General features: G+C 36.7%; 1 protein-coding gene across 1 annotated transcript; it reads right to left on the bottom strand.

Moving 5' to 3' along the window:
* Positions 1–1,880: 1,880 nt before the first annotated feature.
* On the bottom strand, positions 1,881–21,201 carry CXXC4 (CXXC finger protein 4; the record flags this gene model as incomplete). Its single annotated transcript, XM_082838598.1, has 2 exons — positions 1,881–2,218; positions 20,119–21,201. The coding sequence occupies 2 exons, from the start codon at positions 21,199–21,201 to the stop codon at positions 2,174–2,176; spliced, it is 1,128 nt and encodes a 375-aa protein (XP_082694724.1). The 3' UTR covers positions 1,881–2,173.
* Between the last annotated feature and the right edge of the window lie 1,161 nt (positions 21,202–22,362).

Raw genomic sequence — 22,362 nt, 5'->3', positions numbered from 1 at the left:
AAAATAAAAAATGGAACAAGAAAGAACTCATACAGCTCTCATTGGTCCCACAGCAGATATAGAAATTCCAACTAGAACCTTCAAAGGAATATATATCAAGTAGAAAGCTATCTCAAAATTAATATACATCACGTTTGAATTTGTGATAATTCTCTTCTCTAAACATGGATAAGTGTAATACATAATGAATTTTCTTCAGCAAGGCTACTTGGCAGTAACTGTAAACCTTGCATTCAGACCCTAGGCAAGTTAAGTCACATTGTTTTTCACACTGGTGTTTGTAAGTGCCTTCTCCACACCCAACGATGAAGTGCTCTTTCTGAGTTTAAAAAAATCTCCTCTGTCCGTATTATTTCCCATTCAAAACTACAACTAGCCTTTTAAAATTATTCATCTGTTAGTTTTTCTAAAACTTTACAGTCCTTTTCATCACCCTTTCTCTTCTCAAGTTATTTTTCTTCACATGATCCATGTTGCTAACTTTTCAGCAGGCTTATGGATGTCACGGGCTACAATAGCTGGCTAGTGACTAGAGGACAAAAGTTACAGTAACATGGCAACTTGGATACTCTATGTGTCTTTGCTAAACTCTGTTTTATTCCTGAAGCTGAAAATAGTCTTTCTAATCTGGCAGAAGAAAAAAAAAAAAAAAAGAAGAAAGAAAGAAAGGAAGAAAACTCTTAGGGATCATGTCATCACAAACATTTGTCCTAATGGGACAGCCTTAAGAACCCTGACTGCCAGAAGAAAACCAAACACTACCTGAAAAGGTAGCACGGGTCCTATGAAGCATTAGCTCCTTTTGTTTAGGGGCTGTTTGCATTTACGGAATTCCACAGACTGTGGTCCTGCCTTCTCAGGAATGAAAGCATCCAGTGACAAAAATGGGAATGGAAGCAATGGAACATTCCACTGAGGGCCTAGGGGAAGGCCACCGCTGCAACCAGGAGGCTGTGAGAAAGGAAGATAAAAATAGGTTTAAAAGCCTCACTTTCATGAATGTATTTCATTCTTTTGAATTTAAAAATGTACCTAGCCATGCCTCATGCAGGAGGCCTTTACGTATTCAAATTTTAAAACAAAACTACCCTTTTAATATCATACATGGAATTTAAACATTTGGGTACATTTTATTACGTGTTTATTTTTTTTCTACCAAAAAAGAAAAAGAGCAAAAAACAGACAAACAAAAAAATACATACCACCCATGTTGGGCTGGGGAAAAATAAAGTCAGTCATAAATTTCTCCCCTAAGATATGATACTTTATCCTGTATCCTAGAAAACAGTTTAAAGAAAAACAAATTATACAACTGATCCTGCATGTTCCAACTACTCTGAGTACTCCGCCTTACAGTGCCACCCGAGACAAGTCAACTACACTAAGGATTTGGGAGGTATACCCTTCTGTACAGCTCGTTTGTAAGCAATGCAAGTGCATAACCACTACTCTAATATAGTGCTCAAAAGATTAATTGAAACTTTCCTAACATCTTCCCCTCTTAGAACAATACAACTGAAGGTAATTGCTGGATGCATCATCATCTTTTAGTCTCATAAAACTTGGCATCAAGTCTCTACGGAAAGATGCATGGCAAAACATGCCACTGCTGTTGCTGCTCCTAGAAACAACTGGCAAAAAATATTTAAAGCTAAAATTTATTGCTCCAGATTTAACTCGCAGAACCAGACTGTTGTGTACAAACTGTTAATCTCCATAGATGCTCAGAGATGATTGTCTCCTTGTGTCTAAACACACAAAATACAAGCTGCTATCTGTACAGTTTACAGTACTGAAACACATATATTTGAAAATGAAGTATAGATATGTACTTTGCAAAGATACATGATTTTACAGCAGGGGCTTACCCAAACTTATTTTTTACAGCCACTTTCAAAATAGACAACAACTTCACTAGGATAGCTAAATTACATCAAAGAAAGAATCAGGGTATTGAAAGTAAATAGACTGGCCAATTCCCCAAGCTCCCAGATTATTTTTATATGTCTTTTTTCTTTTCTTTTCCTTTTTTTTTTTTGAAGAAACCCCTATACATAAAATGAAAATAATATCTGGATATTTTCTTCAGTGGTGGACTAAGCAGTTTCTTAAAACAAGACATTTAGTTTGCCTTTCACTTCCAAATGCCTTGAAAATAAGATATACTACTGCTTTAAAAGAACCATCGGAATGCTTCAGCGCTGGGAACAGGTGTTCTCTATAAAAAAAGAGCAAGAAAACAAGTTAAGCTTTCTTTCTATGTCAATATAAAATTAGATTTTTCTCCTTTACACTTCAGTAATATTTTCAGTCAGCTATACACAACATAATGACTTGTATATTTCAACATTTAATAAAAAACAAATGTTTAATCTTAGAATATTACAAAAATTAGAATATTGAATTTAATGATAATTTACTAAATATAATGATTAAAACATATTCGTCTAAAAAATATAGGACACACAGCCTAGAACATGGATGGCAATCAGAAGAAAGGGGGAGGGTCAAACTATTAGCCAATAGTAGGAAGACCAGATACAGTATATACTTACATCAGCCTTACATAGGTTGCATTTTAAGTACGCTTGCTAGAGCCAGCAAGCATACTTAAAATCTGTATCTGCTACGTACATATGCAGCCTATGTAAGGCTGATGTTCAGAATTCAGTGAAGTAACTTCTTTATTCTGGAGAATTTCTTTTACGACAGGACAACAAATATAACATCAATATTATGTCTATATTTAATAACTACTAATGCTAAACATTCCTACATATAATGGAATGAGAACTATACGGACAAAATATACCACTATTTTAAAATGTCTGCATTTGCAACAAATTAATGTCATATATATGAGACAAACTTATAACTAACCAATGATACTCAGTGGAGCATAATGATCCTTTTGCACCAGAAAAATACTATAGTTTTCCAAAGGAGTAATAAGCCAGCACTAAATGTATGAGCAATCCTTTTAACGAGAAGCTTACAGTTACTGTGGGGTTTTTCGTTGGATAAACAGTAGTTAAGCTATCAAATTTTCCTTTATATATTAACGTTACAGTCATTCATCATGCCATACTCTTCTTTATAAAACAGAATCACATGAGTACATATTGATGATACATGAGGAAAAACAAGCTAAGAGTAAATTTTCCTGGAGGGCAAAAAGAAGTTGATTTTCTTCCTTAGACCTGTCCAACAAGCCTGTGTAGCCTATAAGACAGCTGCTATAGATTAGTAAGTATGTAAATTGGTATGTTGAATATTACCAAAATACTGAGTAGGTATAAAAGAACACACACACACACACACACACACACACATCCCTTGTAAACACATCTTAAGACAGTGTTAACAGCACTTGAATTTTCAGAAAATACATGAAAAATTCTACTACAAACACTCTTTAATAATTGAGGTTAGCTTTTATTTACTTCCTCATATATGACTTATTTGGTTGACACCATCCTACTGTAGCAATGTCATCTAAAAATAAAACTGTGTTAATTGAGAGGTCAAATGAAATTTAAATGAATAAAATAACCATTTTGGCTTATCTGTATTAAATAGAAGTTTAAAAAAACTGTGCTCATAGTCAACATGATATATTTCACAATGAACGTGTTAAGAACAAACTAACGCTGTCTAATTCAAGTTTACATATAGGTATACAAAAAATATTAAAACTTGTGACTATTTTCTAAAATCACAAACAAAAAGGTCCATTATTCCCATAAAAATAGTACTTACTAATATTGTACTCCCTACTCCTCATGGGTTAATCTGTCTTCTTCTCGCCAGTTCACTACGCATACCTGGATCCCCATCATTTGACTTGGTTGGTGAGAAAAACCCCTTTACTACTTCTAAAAAAGTAACTTTTAAATGATATATATAATTATATATGCTCATTACACTTATTTAATCATTATTAAAAGTACCATATGAAATAATAAGAAAATATATTCATTCATCTTAATATTCGTGCTTTACACACACACATATATATATAAGCAGTAAATGAAAACTTAGTTTACACCAGATGCTAACTTGCTGCCTGATGCCAACTAAGAATAAATTTTATATAAGTATGCATACTTATATAAATGTAGTCATTTTTAACAAGATAAGTTAGATCTAAGCATATCCATGCATTGCAGAATCACACATGAAAAATAAACATGTGCATATATATCCATATATATTCACATTTATGTGTACAGTATGTGACAAAGAGATGCCAACTTACTCTCAGATGCCAACTGGAAATAAGACTGTAAGTATATACTTATATATCTTGTATCCTGATAAACATATATGTTTATGAAGATAAACAGAAGAAATATATGGAGCACATTTTTTAAATGAGATGAACTCCTTATGTCTTAGTTTCATTTTTAAATCTCTCTTCCAATTCTTGGCTCTTCCTGTGCCCCTTTCCACCACTCAATTTCATCTGCAATATTTAGGAAAAGCAAGCTTTATAAAATGCCACCCGAGATCAAAGGTCATTGTTGTGAGGAAAAAGATAATCGCTTCTCAATGTTTGTTAGCACTAAATAGTAATTAGATAATGCCGATATGAGAAAAGCAGAGAGCTAGTTTTCTTTACTGTCATGACCTGTCACAAAATTGCACCGTGATGTGTACATATTAGTATGTATACAATTTTGAGACCAGTATGTATCTCCAAAAATAAGGATACAGACAATTTATTGCTACAGGGAAAGGGAGAAGGTAAGCAGGGATGCACCTATTAAAAATTATTTCTCCCTTATATTAAGATCTTTGAGGTTGAACCCTAAAAATGATTAGTTGGGAAATCACCTAAAATATGTGAGAAAATTTAGGAAAATCACTGGTGTATTAATTGGAACAAATCTTCAAGGCATTCACCAGAAACTTGAAGTGAGGATTCTCTAAGTTTTATTTCAGGGTTAAAAAAAGAAACAAAACGCTTCAGCATCCCACAGGCCACACAAAACAGATGTATATCCAATCTCCTGCCCAATTTTCACTGGGCTCACTGGAAATTTCCTTAAGGCCTGGATTGATTCTTTTAAGCCAGAATGGGGGTAGCAACACTGTTTTCATATGTAAACCATTGGGTTAAATTATGGGTTCTAATTAAGTCTGTCCTAATTTGGGGACATATCTTCTCTAATGAGGTCGTCTTTGTAAGAGGACTTCTATTTTAAATGGTTGGGGGGCTTCACCACACCAATGTAGTGGATTAAGCACCCTAACCAGCTACTTTCAGGTTATATAAATTCAAGAGTCCCAGCTGGGGAATCACATTCTTGATGAGATTACAGTGACTTTCTGGATCTCAGTGATGCTTGCAGGAAATCGTTATCCTGAGTGACAGGGAAGCCAGATTCCCCAGGAAGAGAAGGGGGTGGGGAAGTAAAGAATAGAATTGAGTTGATCAGCATTGTTTAAGGCAGTCTTCACCCTCACACCGGTGCAAACACTGGCAAACAGCAGCCTTGCTCCCAGGAGGCCTGGGGAGAAACCTGCAGCCCCCAGTTCTCCTGGTACTGCTGTAAAGCATGGTGTTCCAGGGAATTCACCCCTACAAGAGCCAGACCCAGAATGACCTTCAAGTTTAAAGGAATGCCTTCTGTTTTCCTCCTAAATAACTTTAAAAGGCAAATTATTGAATAAAATAATTATATAATCCAAATCTAAGTACGTTTTACATTTACTTCTTTAAAAAAATGAATACAAAAATTATCAATATGTCTCTGGCAGAAATGTATTTCAGCTTGATTTTCATTAAATCAGCAATGAAGAAATAATTAAATGACCTAAAATCAGTAAACATCCCCAAATCCGCTACCTTAAGAATTTGAGCATAACTTTCTCTTTTGGTGCTTGGTAGGCAGTCATGTGAACTGTGGTATCTTTAGGTCGGGCATGCACCTACATACTCTTGTTTAAAATATGTCAAGCCTAATAAAAACTCATCTCCTAAAAACTGAAATTGGGTATCTATACTTTCCTACATATGAATTTATATGGGATTGGCTATTCACGTCTAGCTAGATACAATATGTAAAATGTTGCAGTATTCAGGACACCAAACAAAACTAATCATTTTTAATAAAGCTAGACATGAGTTTTTAAAGAGCAAATAAAAGACAACTCGATGCTGAAATTCACTTCAGAATGCATAAAAGTTATAAACTGAGATAATAATTAAGACATTAGCAAATTCTGTAACTAAAGTTAACTATATCTTTCCAATATTTATTCATGTAGTTTCTAATCCAAAAGTCTCAGTGATTCACATAGGCCTTCAGAATTCTACTGTGAAACAGGATGGCTCTAATACAATACTTCCCAAGCTGAAGTCAGTATTTTGGGGTACCATTATTCTTAGATTAATCAAAAAATAATTTCCTGTTTCCCCATTTATTATTAATTAAAGAAACATAAACACCAATCATTTTCCGATCCCCATATAATTATCGGAAGTATGCTTTTTCCAACCAAAAGCAAAGCAATTTCGAATTGTAGTTAGCCAATACAGCTTCTTATAAACTCTTTTGTAATACATATATTTCAAATAAAAACTTTTGTTTTCACTGTGAGAAGCTCCACTATAAGTTTCTTAGACTTCTGAGCATCTAAGTCCTTGAAATTGGAACCCCTCACCGCATTTGATTTACCTCTTTGCACTAGAACTTGAAAACCTTAATGAATCACTGAAATTCTGCAACAGGAAGTACATGAATAAATATGACAAAAAAAGAATAGCAGGAATCATTGTTTGCCTTTAGACATTTGATTATATTTGTTTTGGCTTCATATGAAACTTTCAAAGTTTGGGGTATTGTGGCTGAACAAAAGGAAAAGGATTCCTCATGGTTAAAAAAAAAACTACTTTTTTTCTGATTTGCTTCACAAAAAATGCTAAAATATCAAGTGATATAGGTTCTTAATTTTTGTACCAACAAAATTTCAAAACCTAATTGGAGAAATGGAAAATTGTATTACATATACTGTACAATATTGTGAATGTGAAGACACACACACATGCACATTATTACAAATTTGGATGGTCTAAAATTATACCTAGTAAATGTTAGAGACTCCCCAAGATGTTTTAGGCAAAAATATTTTTCTATATCCTATTTACAAATAGTATATTTTAAAAACCATAATCCAATAACTATAGTAGAATTATTAGCAAGCACAGGTATAGCATAGTTCAGTAAGTTTGAGAGAACAATTAATTTACGATAAATGATAAACTCACAGCCCAATAATTTACTGTTATTATAATAAAAAATAACTTTATATTTTAACAATTCCAATATTTTAAAATATATGGATTCATATAAGTATACACTGTTTCCCCTTTTCAAAGTACACCTAACTTACTTTCTCATTCTGTCCTGTTGTAATTTACATGTATCATATATGTGCTGTCTACCAGATTAATTTTTCTCATAATTCAGATTCATTCATCATATAACTGTACAAGTCTTTGGTATGCTCACACCTTACTTTGGCCATGATCCAGATGTAAAGTAAAAACACCTATCAAATACCACTAATGGGAATATTAGACCCCTCTTTAAAAGGGAGAAAGCACCAAATAAGTAACTGCATAACTTTTATGAGCCACATTTTTGGAGGTCTTCAATATGATTATAAGGAGCATTCCACTTTTCTGGTTTCCAGACTGACATTTGGGGCCAGGATTTCTCTGATTAATGGTGGAACTAGAGATGGCTTTTTCATTAGGATTGATTCCCTGTGGGCTATTGCTCCTGCTACTTCTTCTGCCTTGCAAATATGAGGGCTCTTCCTCTTCCCCCCTCCTATGAGAACACCACCACCCTCCCCATCACCACTGTGATGGCATGACTTTAAACTTAGCTAACTTTTGTAAATGGAAAGATGAGATTATATACTATGTTGGAAAGGTGCTAAATCAAGTCAATATGGTGGTAGAGCCAGTAAGGAAAACAACTGTCCAAAGGTGGGTGTGTGTGTATATGGGGAAGGAGTGGGTTGGTAGGAAGAGAAGTAACAGTTTGACACCAAAATTCCCACTGGCCCAGAAGTGGCCAAAAAAGGCACCCACTTTTGGCCTCAGTATCTCATGTAACTACTTGATTTAGGCAAGTGTCTTGATTAATGCTATATAGGATTATATTTCAATTGCTTTTGGTAAAAACACTTCAAACCACATCCTTCCAACAATAAGCAAATTTATTGTGTTACACATGGGTAGTTTAGTGATTAAAATATTCCTGGATTTATAAAAATAAACTATAATAGGGATGGTACCAGGATAAGCAGAAAGAGAAAAAATTTTCAACAATCCATAAATTTAAAAGATGCTTTTGAAAAAATATTTTATATATTATTTTTAACCTATGTATAAGAGGAAGTGTGAAAGGAAATTAAAAGTAAAATTGATATTAAAAAAGCAAAAATCAGGTTAATAAAATCAATACTGTCAAGAATGATTAAAATATCTAGAGTTAATTTTATTTATATATGCCAATATGTTTAAATCTTTATGAAAAAATATATGGTTATATGATAATGAATCTGAATAGACATACATATATATGAATGTATGAATTCATATATATATATGGCAGACACAAGTTAAATAATTCTATCTCCCCTCAAAGTCACTCTACTGATTCCTGTTGACTACAACAATACCTTTAGGTGAGATCATTGCTAATTAGCTATTGAAAACACCACCAGCATTCTTTTCATGACCAAGTTGTTGGACAATTTTTTAAAATTTTGGTTATTTTTTTAAAGCAGACAGTGAACTGTCACCTTTTATTGAAGAGAAGAAATATTCAAATAAAATGTGAAGAAATGGGAGGTCAGTTAAAAAACTTGAGGTGATTTTTTTTTTTGAGGTGATTTTTAAAACCATCAAAGCCATGATTTGGACAGCCTCTAACTTCTATTCAAATAAAATACAATAGTTACACCTAATCTCTATAAGAAATTCAAATTATGGTGCTTCTTTTTGATTATTAGAGATGTGGGAATTTGAGAAATATTCATTTTTTTCTATATTACATAAAAAGTGAAAATAAGTTTAATAGAAAATTCCTCTTGGGCTAAGTTCTATAATATTTTGAATGTAGTCACTGAACTTCATTTGGTTCAGTATCTTCTATGACAAAAAGCCAACCACTGAGATAGACCCAGCCTAGAAACCAAAGCATGTTCTATGTCCATTAATTGCTTGGAGGAATTTAGAGAAAATTCCAAACATTTCACAGTCATTAGATATTATCAGCAAAATAATGTACTTGATTAAAACTATACTTCTGAGAATCACATGTTGCTTGGAGTATTTCTTTAAAAAAAAAAACTTTTTAATAACCGCAATTGCCATTACACTGAATGTTTAAATTCACAGTCATGCTGACTTCTTGGTTTCTTCCCTTAATTTTCTGTTTAAATAATAAAATTAAAAGGTATATAGTCAACAATTTTAAGTTAATCAAGTTATTACATGTTACTTGGCTCTTTAGAAATGTATTTTGGTTAATCTCCCTCATTAAGGGCATACACTCTGAAGCAGTCTACATTAACATGGTATCACCATATCTTGTTCTAGAGCAAGTCCTTAATTTAAGAGTCAAATTTCTCCTCAGGGAATTTCCATGTACTACTTCTTTTTCTATGTGTATCATGTACTCCATCTTCATGCAAACAGAGTCACAATCACATAGTTAACTAACTAGTAGAGTAAATTAATAAGCCTAACCTTTTTCAGGCACAGGATTTATAAGCTGTAGTGATTAATATTCTTTTCATCATTTTTCTGGACTCTTTTCTATATGTGCAATTCTGTATTTTCCAGGAAATTCTCTGTATAACCCCTTAAAAATTACACTGATATTTTTGAACAGTTAGTTGTTTATAGATGCTGATGGCCTCTATCTCCCTAAACACCATCATCAATTTTTAGCATCAGTTTTCCCATCTTGGCATTTCTATGTTTCTAATTACAGACTTGAGCAAATTACTCTTAAAGAGAAATTAGGAGGAAAAAAATCTAGTTAGTTTACATGAAACTATTTTATCCACTATGGTAAATGAAAAGAAAAAATGCTGAGTGGTTCTAGTGAATCTAAACCCAGACTCATGGCATCTTTCAAATAAAATTTGAGGCATTAACCATTTCTACTAATTTCTTATTTAAACCAGACTCAAAAAGATGACCTTGAACATGACAATCCTTTCTGCCAACATGCTCCTTCCTCATTTCTCTTTAATCTATAACACTACAGTCTGCCTGTCTTCCCTCTCTCCCTCCCTCCCTTTCTTCTTTTCTTCCTTCCTTTATTTCTTTCTTTCAATATAGCTCTTTCTCTTATTCAGGTCATACAAGGGTTTCCAGTACTCTGTAAAATATGCTTGATATAACAAGTCACACTGTAGATTCTCAGTATGTTCAAGGCAAGAATTCCTTTTTCTTTTCTTATTCCTTGAAAAATTCTGGAGTACTAATAGAAAACTTAATACTACACAACATAACCACATGAGGTAGCCAAGTAGAAATCACAGATAGCAGTATGTGTTTCTTATCTAGATCTGGGAACAACTAGGCCAAGGATGAATTAAGGAATCCCAAGGCTTTTAAATAGGTGTGAGATTGCTTTCAGAGTTTTCTAAAGTTACAATTATATCACTTGAAATGCGTCCATTTTGGGGGGCTGAGAATTAAGAATCTAAGTAGGGAGCTAATTATCTTGGATGAAAGATTAAGATGTAGAATTAGGGAATGACATAGGTATTTTAAAAAGGCAGTTAGGAATAAAGAAAAGTTTGAGTTCCTTAAGCGAAGATGTGTGTATGTATCCACAGCACTTACTACAAATCTCAGAATATAACAGTTCCTACCTAAAGATATGTTGAATTGAATTGAATTGATCAAGGGTTTACCATGTGTTTAGTATATACCATGAATTCATGAATATACCTTATAGGTACAGACCTGCCTAGGAGAAGTAAAGACACACTGCTTATGGAAACACATTTACATTTTACTCTTTATCTTGGTAACATTGTTCCATTTACAAATGTAATTTCTTTCCTCACTACAGATTTGTTCAATAGTGTTGTGGCTGTCACTAAACTAGTGTTTTTCAAGCTTTTTTGACTGCAATCAACAGTTGGAAATACATTCTACATAGCAGCCTAGTACATGCATACACATACATTTATGTGTACATACATAACTGAAACAAAAGTTTAACAATATGTACTCTTACTACATGTGATACACATATATTTTCTGCTCCATTCCATTCTATTCTATGTTCTAAAAATCCTGGCGATAAGCCAACACATTGGTTTTCATGGACCGCTAATGTGTTGTCACCTGAAGTTTGCAAAAAACAGCTTCACACCATACAAATAACATGTACATGTGAAAAGCATCACATGAGGAAAATCCAAAACCACTCCACTTCATAACGCATTTAACTCTATGGATAGCAGCCTTACATAGAAGAACAAATATGTATATCCTTTGGCATTTTAAAGGCTAGTGTTCTCTATTTTGTTTTTCATGACTGACAATTAGAGCACACTGAGTGTTTCTGAGAAGATGCCACATCTCACTTTGCATTCATCTACATACAACTGAGAATTTTATCTCTTTTCCTTATTCTCGACTCCATTAAAACCATCCCTGATCTCATTTAACCTATAAACAAGAACATTTCCCATAGAGAAGTCTTTGCCCAGCACAGTTATTTTTCTGCCACTGATTCACCATCACTCATAATCATCATTTCCAATTAAATCTATATAGTCTATTATTCTTTTAAAAATTTATTTCATCTCTTTTCACTCTGTAAAGTTTTAAAGAAAATACATCTTCTCCAGAATTTGCCAGATTTGCTGAAATACACAGAAATGCCCATGACTCTTCCTGCTCTATAAACATTTATCCCTTTCTTCTCTCATCCTACTTGATCTCTATCCTTTTGATACTATCAATCATCCAGAGGTTTTTTTTAAGTCCTTGAGCAAGAAGCAGCACTTTCACCACAGTTTCCCCCAAAGTTTGACACTTTTCTTCACTTGCTCCAGAACGTCCTCTGAAATATGAGTTTAGATGAATATGACACCTAAATGGAATCCCATCTTCCACCCATCTTGGAAGTATTCAGTTATACTCGGGAGTTATTCTACCAAATGTTTCAAAGGCATAAGTAAACATAATAACATCAGCTAAAACACAATCTGTTTTTCCTTGTCTCTAATTCAGCGGCCACTCCACTGAACTTTAGACTCAGCTCTGACTCCCTAACCAAATGTATTGAGTCAAGCATGAAAACATTATCTCCCCCCTTTATTGTTTCCATTCTCTGCAAAACTTCTATAACTGCTTCAGCAGTTATAGTCAGCAAAGCAGACTTCCATACCCTATCCTGACAGAACTTCTTCTAGATACTGCATTGCACCCTGGCTTGAATATCTCTTTCTCCTTCATTTTTAAAGCTTTCTTGGATAGTATTCCAAATCTTTTAGGGCTTATCACTATTTTCTCCCAGAAAACCAACAGCATTTTCTATTATTGCTCACTAATGTTCTTCATTTCATAAATACTCTCTTCTTATTAAAAAGAAAAAGCTCTGCATAGTCACTTCACTTTTTAATCTCAAAATGTGTATCTACCTGTTTAACTTCCTACACACTCACTCACACACACACACACACCCCATCTTCGAAAACAAGAGTAACTCTACAATTTTCCAGTGTTTGTAAATATGTTCTCCAACCAGAATCTGTGACAAGCATTTAACCATTTCTTACAATGATTTTCTTAAACTCACAAATGCACATTTAGAACAACTCCTGTGTCTGTCCAAATAAAGGAAATAGTAGCCAAAAAAAGGTATTGAGTTGAAATTCACACACACACACACACACACACACAAAATCTATTAAAAGATACAGAAATTTATGGTAGTGGTGTGCCTTTGGTGAGGAAGGAGGATTTGTTTATCAGGTTTATCTCTTTCCAAGTGAAATCATGCCAGATCTTTGGTGAACTGGATGATTAAGACAAATATTCAGAAAACTCAAAGCCACAGAATAGTCTACATGGGCTTTAATTTCTGATAACTATAAGTAACTTGTTGGTATACTGAATTATCTGTAAATGTAATTGTCTTCTCCTCTACTTTTTATTGATGACTTTAAATTAGGAATGAGAAATCGTATAGCATCTTTCAGTATACAAAGAACATGAACCTACACACAATATTAAAAGTTGTAGTGAAGGTTGGTATTACTATGTCCATTTCACAGTTGAGGAAATAAAGTTCAGAGAAGTAATGCTGATGGAGCTAATATTGTTCAACTGGTAAGTTACTTGAAACTAGTGGCTCTTCCCACAATCTATCACCTAAATGTAGCCACAAGGGCCCAAATGTTATTTTTAATTATAAAATAAGTGAAAAGCCAAGAAACTAGTAGTTTATTTTTTCTAAATATAATTTATATTTGGTTTTATATCAGCCAAAGAAATGCATCTTTAGCTATTAGTTCTTTGGAAAAGCAGTTGTTTGCTTTGCCACTGTCTTCTGAGTAAGAAATGTAACGTGATATCGATAGGTTAAAGATCAAAAAAATAGAAAAACAAAAAAATTTCACAGGTTCGCTCTCATACCTGGCTATGGATTCTGATGCTCTTGAAATAAATTAAGAGAAAGCCTTGAAGTTTCACAGAGAAAAAAATATTTCTCATAATGTTTTAGAGTAGAAGTTAACAAGCCTGCTGGGATCCTTTTAGCCCCTGCAGAGCTAAGTCTTCAACATTATTAAATGTCTGTCGCATCTGAAGTATGCTGCAACATAACTCAATAAACAACAGAAAACATGTGATGCTGAATAGAGGGAGACTTTTCGATTACCCTGCAGAATAATTCAATTTCAGGACAGGTGTTTGCATGTGATGGAACAAGATATGACTGAAGGATAAAACCACCTGTGTGTCCCTCCCTCAATATTTTGAAACTACTAAGGATAATAGCATAAATGCTAGATGAAAAAGTATGTTAAGAAGGAGCAGAAGCATTGCAGCACAAATGAAGGAATACAATTATGCATGCACAAAATCCTCAAAATTTACACTGATCCCACCAAAGAAAGTACTGTCTTGAAAACAGGTTTTTGTTAAAAAAAAAAAAAAAAATGATATTATCTAGAGTGCTCTACTTCCCCAGCCAAGATCATCTGACGTTCTAATTGGTGACTGAAAAATCACACTTATAAAGGTGAAAGATTTTACCATTATTTTGGGCTCATTTTTGCTTTTAAAAAACTAATCCAAAAATAAGAGGAAGGGCTTCCCTGGTGGCACAGTGGTTGAGAGTCCGCCTGCCGATGCAGGGGACACGGGTTCATGCCCCGGTCCGGGAAGATCCCACATGCCGCGGAGCGGCTGGGCCCGTGAGCCATGGCCGCTGAGCCTGTGCGTCCGGAGCCTGTGCTCCGCAGTGGGAGAGGACACAACAGTGAGAGGCCCGCGTACCGCAAAAAAATAAAAATATAAAAAAATAAAAAATAAAATAAAATAAAGAGGAAAACTGAAAGAGAAGTAGTCCTTTCTCCAACTTGCATATTTACATGGGCCTTTCAATAAATCTTGAATTTAACCTACTAATTTAAGTAGATATTTTTATATGATGAATGAGCTCATTTTTAATATTTGTAAAATATGAATAAAAATAAATGTAAGAGACTGAAGCATATCCAGCCTTGTGAAACTTATTGGATAGTAGGACATTTTGTTACATTTTTCCAAAGCAAAATTAAAAAGTGAATTGTTTTCTGGTAAAAGTAAACTACATATTCAATCTGACCAATTGAGATTGAACAGTAAGTTCTAAGAGCACCAACTACTTCAGATGAGTTTTTTTTTAAGATACACTTCAACCTGTTCCTGGGGAACACTCCAGTAGTTTTTTGGTTTACGTTTATATCCAGAGGGAATATTCTACCAGTGTCTCCAGGATCACCCTGACTTAGTTCTTCAGTCTCCAACCTTGTACTCTAGAACAAATATGGATGAAATGCCCATGTCGTTTTACACACCTTTCAGTTTTTAGTCTTACAGACTATTTTACTAAATTGTCCTGTATTTCTCAATCTGTAAGTCTGCACTGTGCAAAATTCTTAATTATTCACCCAGGAGAACAGTTGACTAAAACTAACCAAAATATGCAGCAATGCTTCAGTAATCAATTCATTAAAAAGTTTAAAAATCAAGTAACTTTTCTTTCCTTCATCACTAGATATACTTTCCATTCTCACTTAAAATATCCAAATACTTTTATATGATTAAAGTCTAAAGTTTGTTATTGGCTTTTTGATTGTTTATTTTTATTTTGTTTAATGATGGCTGAACTTCAAACAAACATTCTTATAGGATAATTTACAAATGCTTTTAATTGCTTTTATTCTACTATTCCTAATTGCCATCCAAAAGATTGGTTAGAATTTGCATGATGTTTGGATGAGAAGGGGTATGATTTTCATTTTAGGAGTTATTTTAAAATGTGTGGTTCTTTTAAAAACAACTTTGACTAACTTGTATTAAATCTAGTGATGGAAAGAATCTCACTGGACTTGCATTACACTTTGATGTCTTGGCAACAAATCTACTTTCTGCCTTTAGTCAAAGCTGAACTTTTCTGAGCTTTTTTCCTTAGCATTTATGAAATTCAGACTCTTTTCCCTATGTTATTTCTATATTACATTCTAGTGTTAATCTACTATCATTTGGTTTGAATTTCTTGAAAAGTTTCCTCTTTCCTTTTGATTAAAACAAAAATGTGTATTTTTATACTGGGATGTTTTTGATTCTTGAAACTGAAAACCCATTTTTGAACTATGATATAAAATGACAAACTGCTGTATGTTGCAGTTTAAGATACGAAACATTTGTATTTTACCTGTAGGTTTTTTTTGTCACAAACTTCCAAATCTTATATGACATGTTCAATTGTTGACCGGTTTCGTTATTTAACCATACAGAGTCTGAGTTTGAGTGACACACCTATTTCATGTGTGGTCTACAAATGAAAAGGTGGGGAAGCAGTTGCCACCTTCCTGCAAAAATCGCAGACAATGCTCTGTCCAGAATTTTACAATTGCCATTTATGTGGTTGAAGCTCTTAGAACTTGTCGTATATAGGAAATGTGTCCCTCCTCCCTTAGAACACTCTTCGAAATCCAGTTACCAAGAGTGGGGCAATATCTGGATGCTTTCCACGAGACCTCTTAGGACCTCAACCTAACTTGAGGAAAATTATTTGGGGCCCGTTCATTCAGCAGATAAATTTTTAAAAGAGAGAAAAGAAAAGAAAGAAGATGAGATTATCCTTTTTCCTGACTTTCCAGTTTCTCAGTCTCTTCACTCTAATGTTCTTCCAACTCCTGCCTCTAGCTCACAGAAAGCCTGGGTGGCAGCGGTGTGTACGCTCAGCAGAGAGCCAAGAGCGGGGGCAGGGAAGTCTCCCGAGGCACTGCTTACTAATGTAATTCCATAAATCAGCTAATGGGAGAGAAACCAGATCTGTGTGGTCTCTAATGCTGTCCCACAGAGATCAATCATGCCACCTGAACAATGTTCAGGGACTACGAGGCTGGGGTTACCCACGGGACAATTTTCTCCCTTGAGTCATATCAGGTTGGGAGATTTAAAAAAAGTTAGATCTTAGTATCAGAAATGTAACTGCTGTGAATATAAAAACTACAGGATTCCCTTTGTATGAGATTACCTTTGTGTGAGACAAAGGTCTGTCATATAATGTATTATCATACTATGTAATCACATTTCTTAAAATATATGGGAACTTAATATTGATCATTGAGGATACAAGTTTTTAAGATAAGTTTTGTTGCACAGGGGCATACAGAATTTGTAATGACTGCTTTGAATAACCAGTGATAATTTTTTTAGTAGAGTAATTGACTAAATGAATAGTCTTATATGCAACTATACAGTGCACAGTATCATAGGAAAACTAAGTTTGTTTTATGTGCATTGTTATCATATGGAATACTATAAAGGGGTGATTTTATTAATATCTTTTTAAGGAATGAAGATGCTCTTAACATGAGGCTAAGCAGGAAAACGTGGAAATAAGTAAAGCAGTTTTAAAAGGAATGCCAGAGGGGAGGCTTTAAAAAGTGTGGGCAAGAATCCTAACACATCTATGTGAATCTGTCTTAATTTCAGTTTCCTTACCCTGAGAATCTGATTACGCCTCCAGTATTTGGCATGAGAATAAGTCAAAGGGAAAGAAGAGCACATAGGGCTTGAAGTGATAAATAAGAATAGTAGTGATGACTATGATCCAGATGTTAATTGGTGTCCATAATTTAAAGTCAACAAATATTAGCTACTGAACTTACACCTGAAATCCACAGGTAATATCTATAATGAATCCCCAAATCACTACCCTTAGCCAGGGAGTCTACCTGACATCTAAAACATCTCCACAGATGATGATAAGTTACAGAAACCAAATTAGAGAGGGAAGCAGGTCAGCAGGGGTACTTTTCACCATCCCACAACCACTGCTCCAGCTTTGGTTCAGTCATGGAAATCCTGTCACTCTGACATGCATCCAGCTGGTTTCCTACAACCATAACTCTGTGGTTACACATGTGCTTAAGGCAATCATGCTGCCTTTGCCGCTTTAAAATGACCTAGATAGAATGTTAGCCAATTAAAATGTTTAAAAAAACAAAACTTTTTCTTTCTTTCTGCCAAACTGCATTCCATTAAGAATCTTAGCTTTGAAACAAGAACAATTCTCTGGTAGGAAGGGGTGTATAGCTAGGAGAACATCTTCAGAGAGCTCTACAAAGAGAGAAATGTGTTTCCCCTCCCATCCACACCCCAGTTTCTGAAGATCAACAGAATTTTAAAAGAGAAGAAAAAGTAATACTATGGAATTTTGTGATCAAAAAGCCTAAGAAACTTAAGGATCATGATAAGTTTGTGGGAAAACTATCAAAAGGAAGAAAAAAGGAAACTTATGAAATTTGTTTAGACTAATAAATCAGCATAGAAACTTGTGCAGAAAACCTCTTGGTACTCACATTAAACTCGTTCAGAGAGGTTACTTACTAAATAAATGAGAATTATTCAGTGGTCCTATCTACTACATACCCTAAATTGGGATGAAGGCAGTGCATGAGTCTAGCAAAAGTTGAAGGCCACTTAGCAACACCAAATCTATAATTCTAGATTTTATAATCCTAGATACTATAGTTTGAGAGGAAAAAAAAAAAAAGCTATGTAGTGCTATCAACTGGGCAATAACAGGAGGCTTTAGTATGAACTGAATTTTAACTGCCCATGGGCCTTAGAGACCTAGAGAAGTTATACTAATCCAGAGAAGATCATTCAAAGTTAAAAACTAATTTTTGCCACCTAAGAAAACACATGGACCTACGCCTTTATAATTGCTATTATCTTTGCATAAGCAGAGTTGCCAAAGGAAATGTAATAAACCACCCTGGAGTAAAGTCAAACTTTCAACAGAGATGGGTTCTTTTATAAAGAGGAATCAATGCAATATTTTGATGGAATTGATCATAATCAATAATGATATCAATATAAATTGATTTTGAGGGAATTCCAAAGTGCTATTTGCTTTGACTTATATTAATACAACTTAAAAAAAAACTGTATCTTACTTGTGTTCAAACATGCAAAGATCTTTAACTCTTTTCCCTTCTCCTTTTAAAGACCAGTCCTTCTTGGAGAAAACTCCTTTAAGCCACGTTCACAATTTTTTAAAAGAATGTGCAGATTTCCCTCTGATGATAACTTGTGAGAACCACTCTCAGACTACAATCCAGCCCATTGAATATTCCCTAATGCTAAATCCACCACCTATATATGAACACTTAGCCATCTACCCTGTAAATTATATCAAGAGGCTAAATATGATTACCTGTTCATATTTCTTTACTAAATATACCACCAAACCCATTTACCTCTGATTTTCCATTTTTTCCCCTTTTGTTTTGATCAGGTCACCATATGAAATTTCCACCAAACACATCAATCTTTGTATTTAACATAATTAAAAGCCTAATTTAACAAGTAATTTAGTGATAATCTGTACGTTGTCTGTTTTAAGGGCATATAGGAAAAAGAAACTATTATTGACCAAATAGGGTGTCCAACAAAACAGTGCTTGGTGTATAGAACAATTTTGTGACTACAAAATGGTTAATCTGCTAAATGCAGAACCCCAAATTTATATTTTTTGTAACTGAGTTTTAGGAATCATTCGTTTCTAAGCTATGTAAGACAGTCTTAAATAAAATTACCATCACCTGCTACAAATTGTATCTATTCTAAGTCATCTCTCCTTAAAAACTGCAAATGGTGTTCAGCTTTCTATACTATATGCACTTTCCGGAAAAATACCAAGTATGCAGAAAATAAAATGAGGAAACAAACATTTTGTCATGGTAAGGAGAAAAATTATCCTAGAAGAGGGTAGAAAATCCCCTTTTGAATTAATGTATTTCCGTTTCAATGATTACTCTGTGTGTGTGTGTGTGTGTGTGTGTGTGTGTGTGTGTGTTAATGGGAATGTAGGCTTGTGTGCCACAAACTGTGTCCTCACTTTTACAACTGGGCCACTAATAAGTCTCGCCCAATAAAAGTATATAGAATGTGATGTGTCCCACCCTTTGGGCAGAGATGCTTTTAAAAATAATAAGGGGGAGGGGTCATTTTGAACCACCAAGGGAAATTTCTTACCATATTGAATGTGAAACTTCTGATTTTTCAAACCAATTACATTAGTTTTCCTCCCGGAGCTAAAAAGGAGGGGCGCCCTCCCCATATGGAGGGCGGTTCCAGGCGAAGTGCAGCTGGGGAGGGTAGCGGAGAGGCCATGACCTCCGCAAACCACCTACAACTGTATCTTACAACCTAAATGAAGCTTCAGGAAAGGGGTACTGCATCTTGAAGCCAGACACGAAGCCCTGAAGGGGAGAGGACAGGGGAGGGAGGAGGGAGGGGGGGAGACTGGGAAACAAGAAATCATCTCCTCTGACCTCTAGCGAAGTGCCAGGTTTTTTCTTTAGCTCTTCACATTTTCTAAATTTGCAGATCTGGTGTCCCGTTTTGCGGTTCCTGCAACTGCTGCAGACGCCACAGTTGATGAGCCTCTTGCAGGGCACGCAGACCCCACACCTTTTCCTCTTCTTCTTGGCCGGGTTGGCTCCGCCAGCTCCCCCCGAGGAGGACGAAGAGGAGGAGGAATGATTCTGCGGGCAGTCTGCCAGATTGGCAATTTGAAACGCACTGTCTGTGACGGCTGCTGAGGCTGCTGCGGGGGAGTGAAGGGCTGTCATGACGATGACCCCTGGAGGTAATGAGATGCCCCCTAAAGCCGGGATAGCGGAAAAAGTCCCCACGCGCTCGGGGAGATTCATTATCTCTGCTTCAGCAGCGCCGCATTTGAGCTTGTTCATGCATTCCCCCGCCAAAGGTCTGCAGTGTTCGGGGGATAAGGTGGAGAGGAAATTAGTATTTGCCATTTGCAACGACGGCTCTGGCGGGCAGCCAGCTTTCCCCAGCCTCTGGGAGTCGTTTCGGTGGTGCATGCTGGTCCTGCTGCCGCCGCCGCCGCCGCCGCCGCCGCCGCCGCCGCCGCCGCCGCCACCGCCACCACCGCCGCCGCCGCCACCGCCGGTGGGGAGGATCGCCGAGGAGGCGGCGGAGGAGGAGGCGGCGGCGGAGGAGGATTTCCTGCTGCCCCCGCCGCCCCCGCCGCCGCCCCCGCCGCCGCCGCCTCCGCCTCCGCCGCCCCCGCCACTGCCCCAGAGCATGGCGGTGGCGGCGGCGGCGGTGGCCGCGTTGTCGCAGTTCCAGGGGGACATGCCGATGCGCGCGGCGGCCGCGGCGGCGGCGGCGCTGCTGGGGAAGATGGGGGTGGTGATGCGCGCGATCTTGGCCGCCTGCGGGAAGGCGCCCCCGTTGGTCTTGTAGAAGGAGGTGGCAAAGGAGCGGTAGCGCTCCATCTCCGAGTTGTAATCCACAAGGCTGTTCAGGGCCCCCTCGGGCAGGTGGCTTTCCTTGGGCAAGCCCGGGGCCTCCGGGCTCGGCCCGGGCTCCACGCAGACATTGGTGTTCATGGTACAGGGGGGGAAGAAGGGGTGCAGGGTGGAAGTGGGGACCGTCTGGTCCGACACCTGGGTGGGAAAGGGGGGAAGGTGGGGGGGAGGGAAGGGGGTGATGGTGGTGCCGGGGTGGGGGCCGAGGCGGGAGGGGAAAGTGGGTCCGGGTGGGGAGAGCAAGGTGAGGACTGCTTTATTCCTCTCTGGGGCGCATTTCCACAGACGGTGAATTCCCAGGCAGCGTCTTCCTTTGCATTATCCTCCAACTGTTACAACTAAAATAAAGAAAGTCATTCCAACAAGCAGCACGAGGAAAAAGATGGACAAATAAATAAACAGCCTCCCTCACTACCCCACCGCAGACGCTAAAAGCTCCCACATTCTTCGTCAGGTTGTTTGCATAACAATCATCAAGACGTGACCCCCCCCATTCCCATCCTTCCCCCACGCTCCCAGGCCCGCTCTCTCCCTCCCCACAGCACACCACGGCTCCTCCCCCCTATTCTTATAACCCTCCTGAGAAAATGTATTAATAGCCAGGATACCCAGGGAAAGAGGAAAGACAGGGGTGACAAATGCCGAGGGAAAAGGGCAATTGGAGTGCTTAAAGACATGCAAATCAGGGGTGGGAGGGCGATACTACCTATAAGCAGAGGGCATTTAAACATTTTGAAATGTATGAACAAGTGCTGCCTGGGCATGCAAATGCTCTAAAGTAGAAAACTGCTATGGCCCTATGAGGAAAATGAACAGGAAATTAGCAAATGAAGTACTGAGAAAGTCTGCAATACATCCGAGTATAAACTGTAAGCAAACACAATACAACTGAGAGCTAAGAGACTGCCCACATACAATCTGAACTAAAGAGGCAGGGAGAAAAGAACTACCAGCTGCCACAGTGTCCTTGTGTGTCTGCGGTCATTAGTTTGAATCCCAGCACAGCTGGCTCTGTTAGGGTCTTAATTCAATGGACCAAGGACGGGTCTCAATTGTACAAGCCATTTGGTGGTGGGGCTTGGAGGGGGTAAGAGGGTGGTGTTCTACTTGTTTAAAAGAAAGAAAAGAAAGATGGACTAGATTAAAAATTTTTTTTAATAATACAGAAAAATGTCAAAGGTTTTAAACCAAGTGCCTGCAGTCTCTGTAAGAATATTCCCAATAATTCCTAATGGAGACTCC

This window comes from Leucopleurus acutus (genome assembly GCF_964270905.1).
Source record: "Leucopleurus acutus genome assembly, chromosome: 4".
NCBI classification, from domain to species: domain Eukaryota; kingdom Metazoa; phylum Chordata; class Mammalia; order Artiodactyla; family Delphinidae; genus Leucopleurus; species Leucopleurus acutus.
The sequence above is the reverse complement of the archived record's forward strand: the minus strand, read 5'-3'. Positions and strand labels throughout refer to the sequence as shown.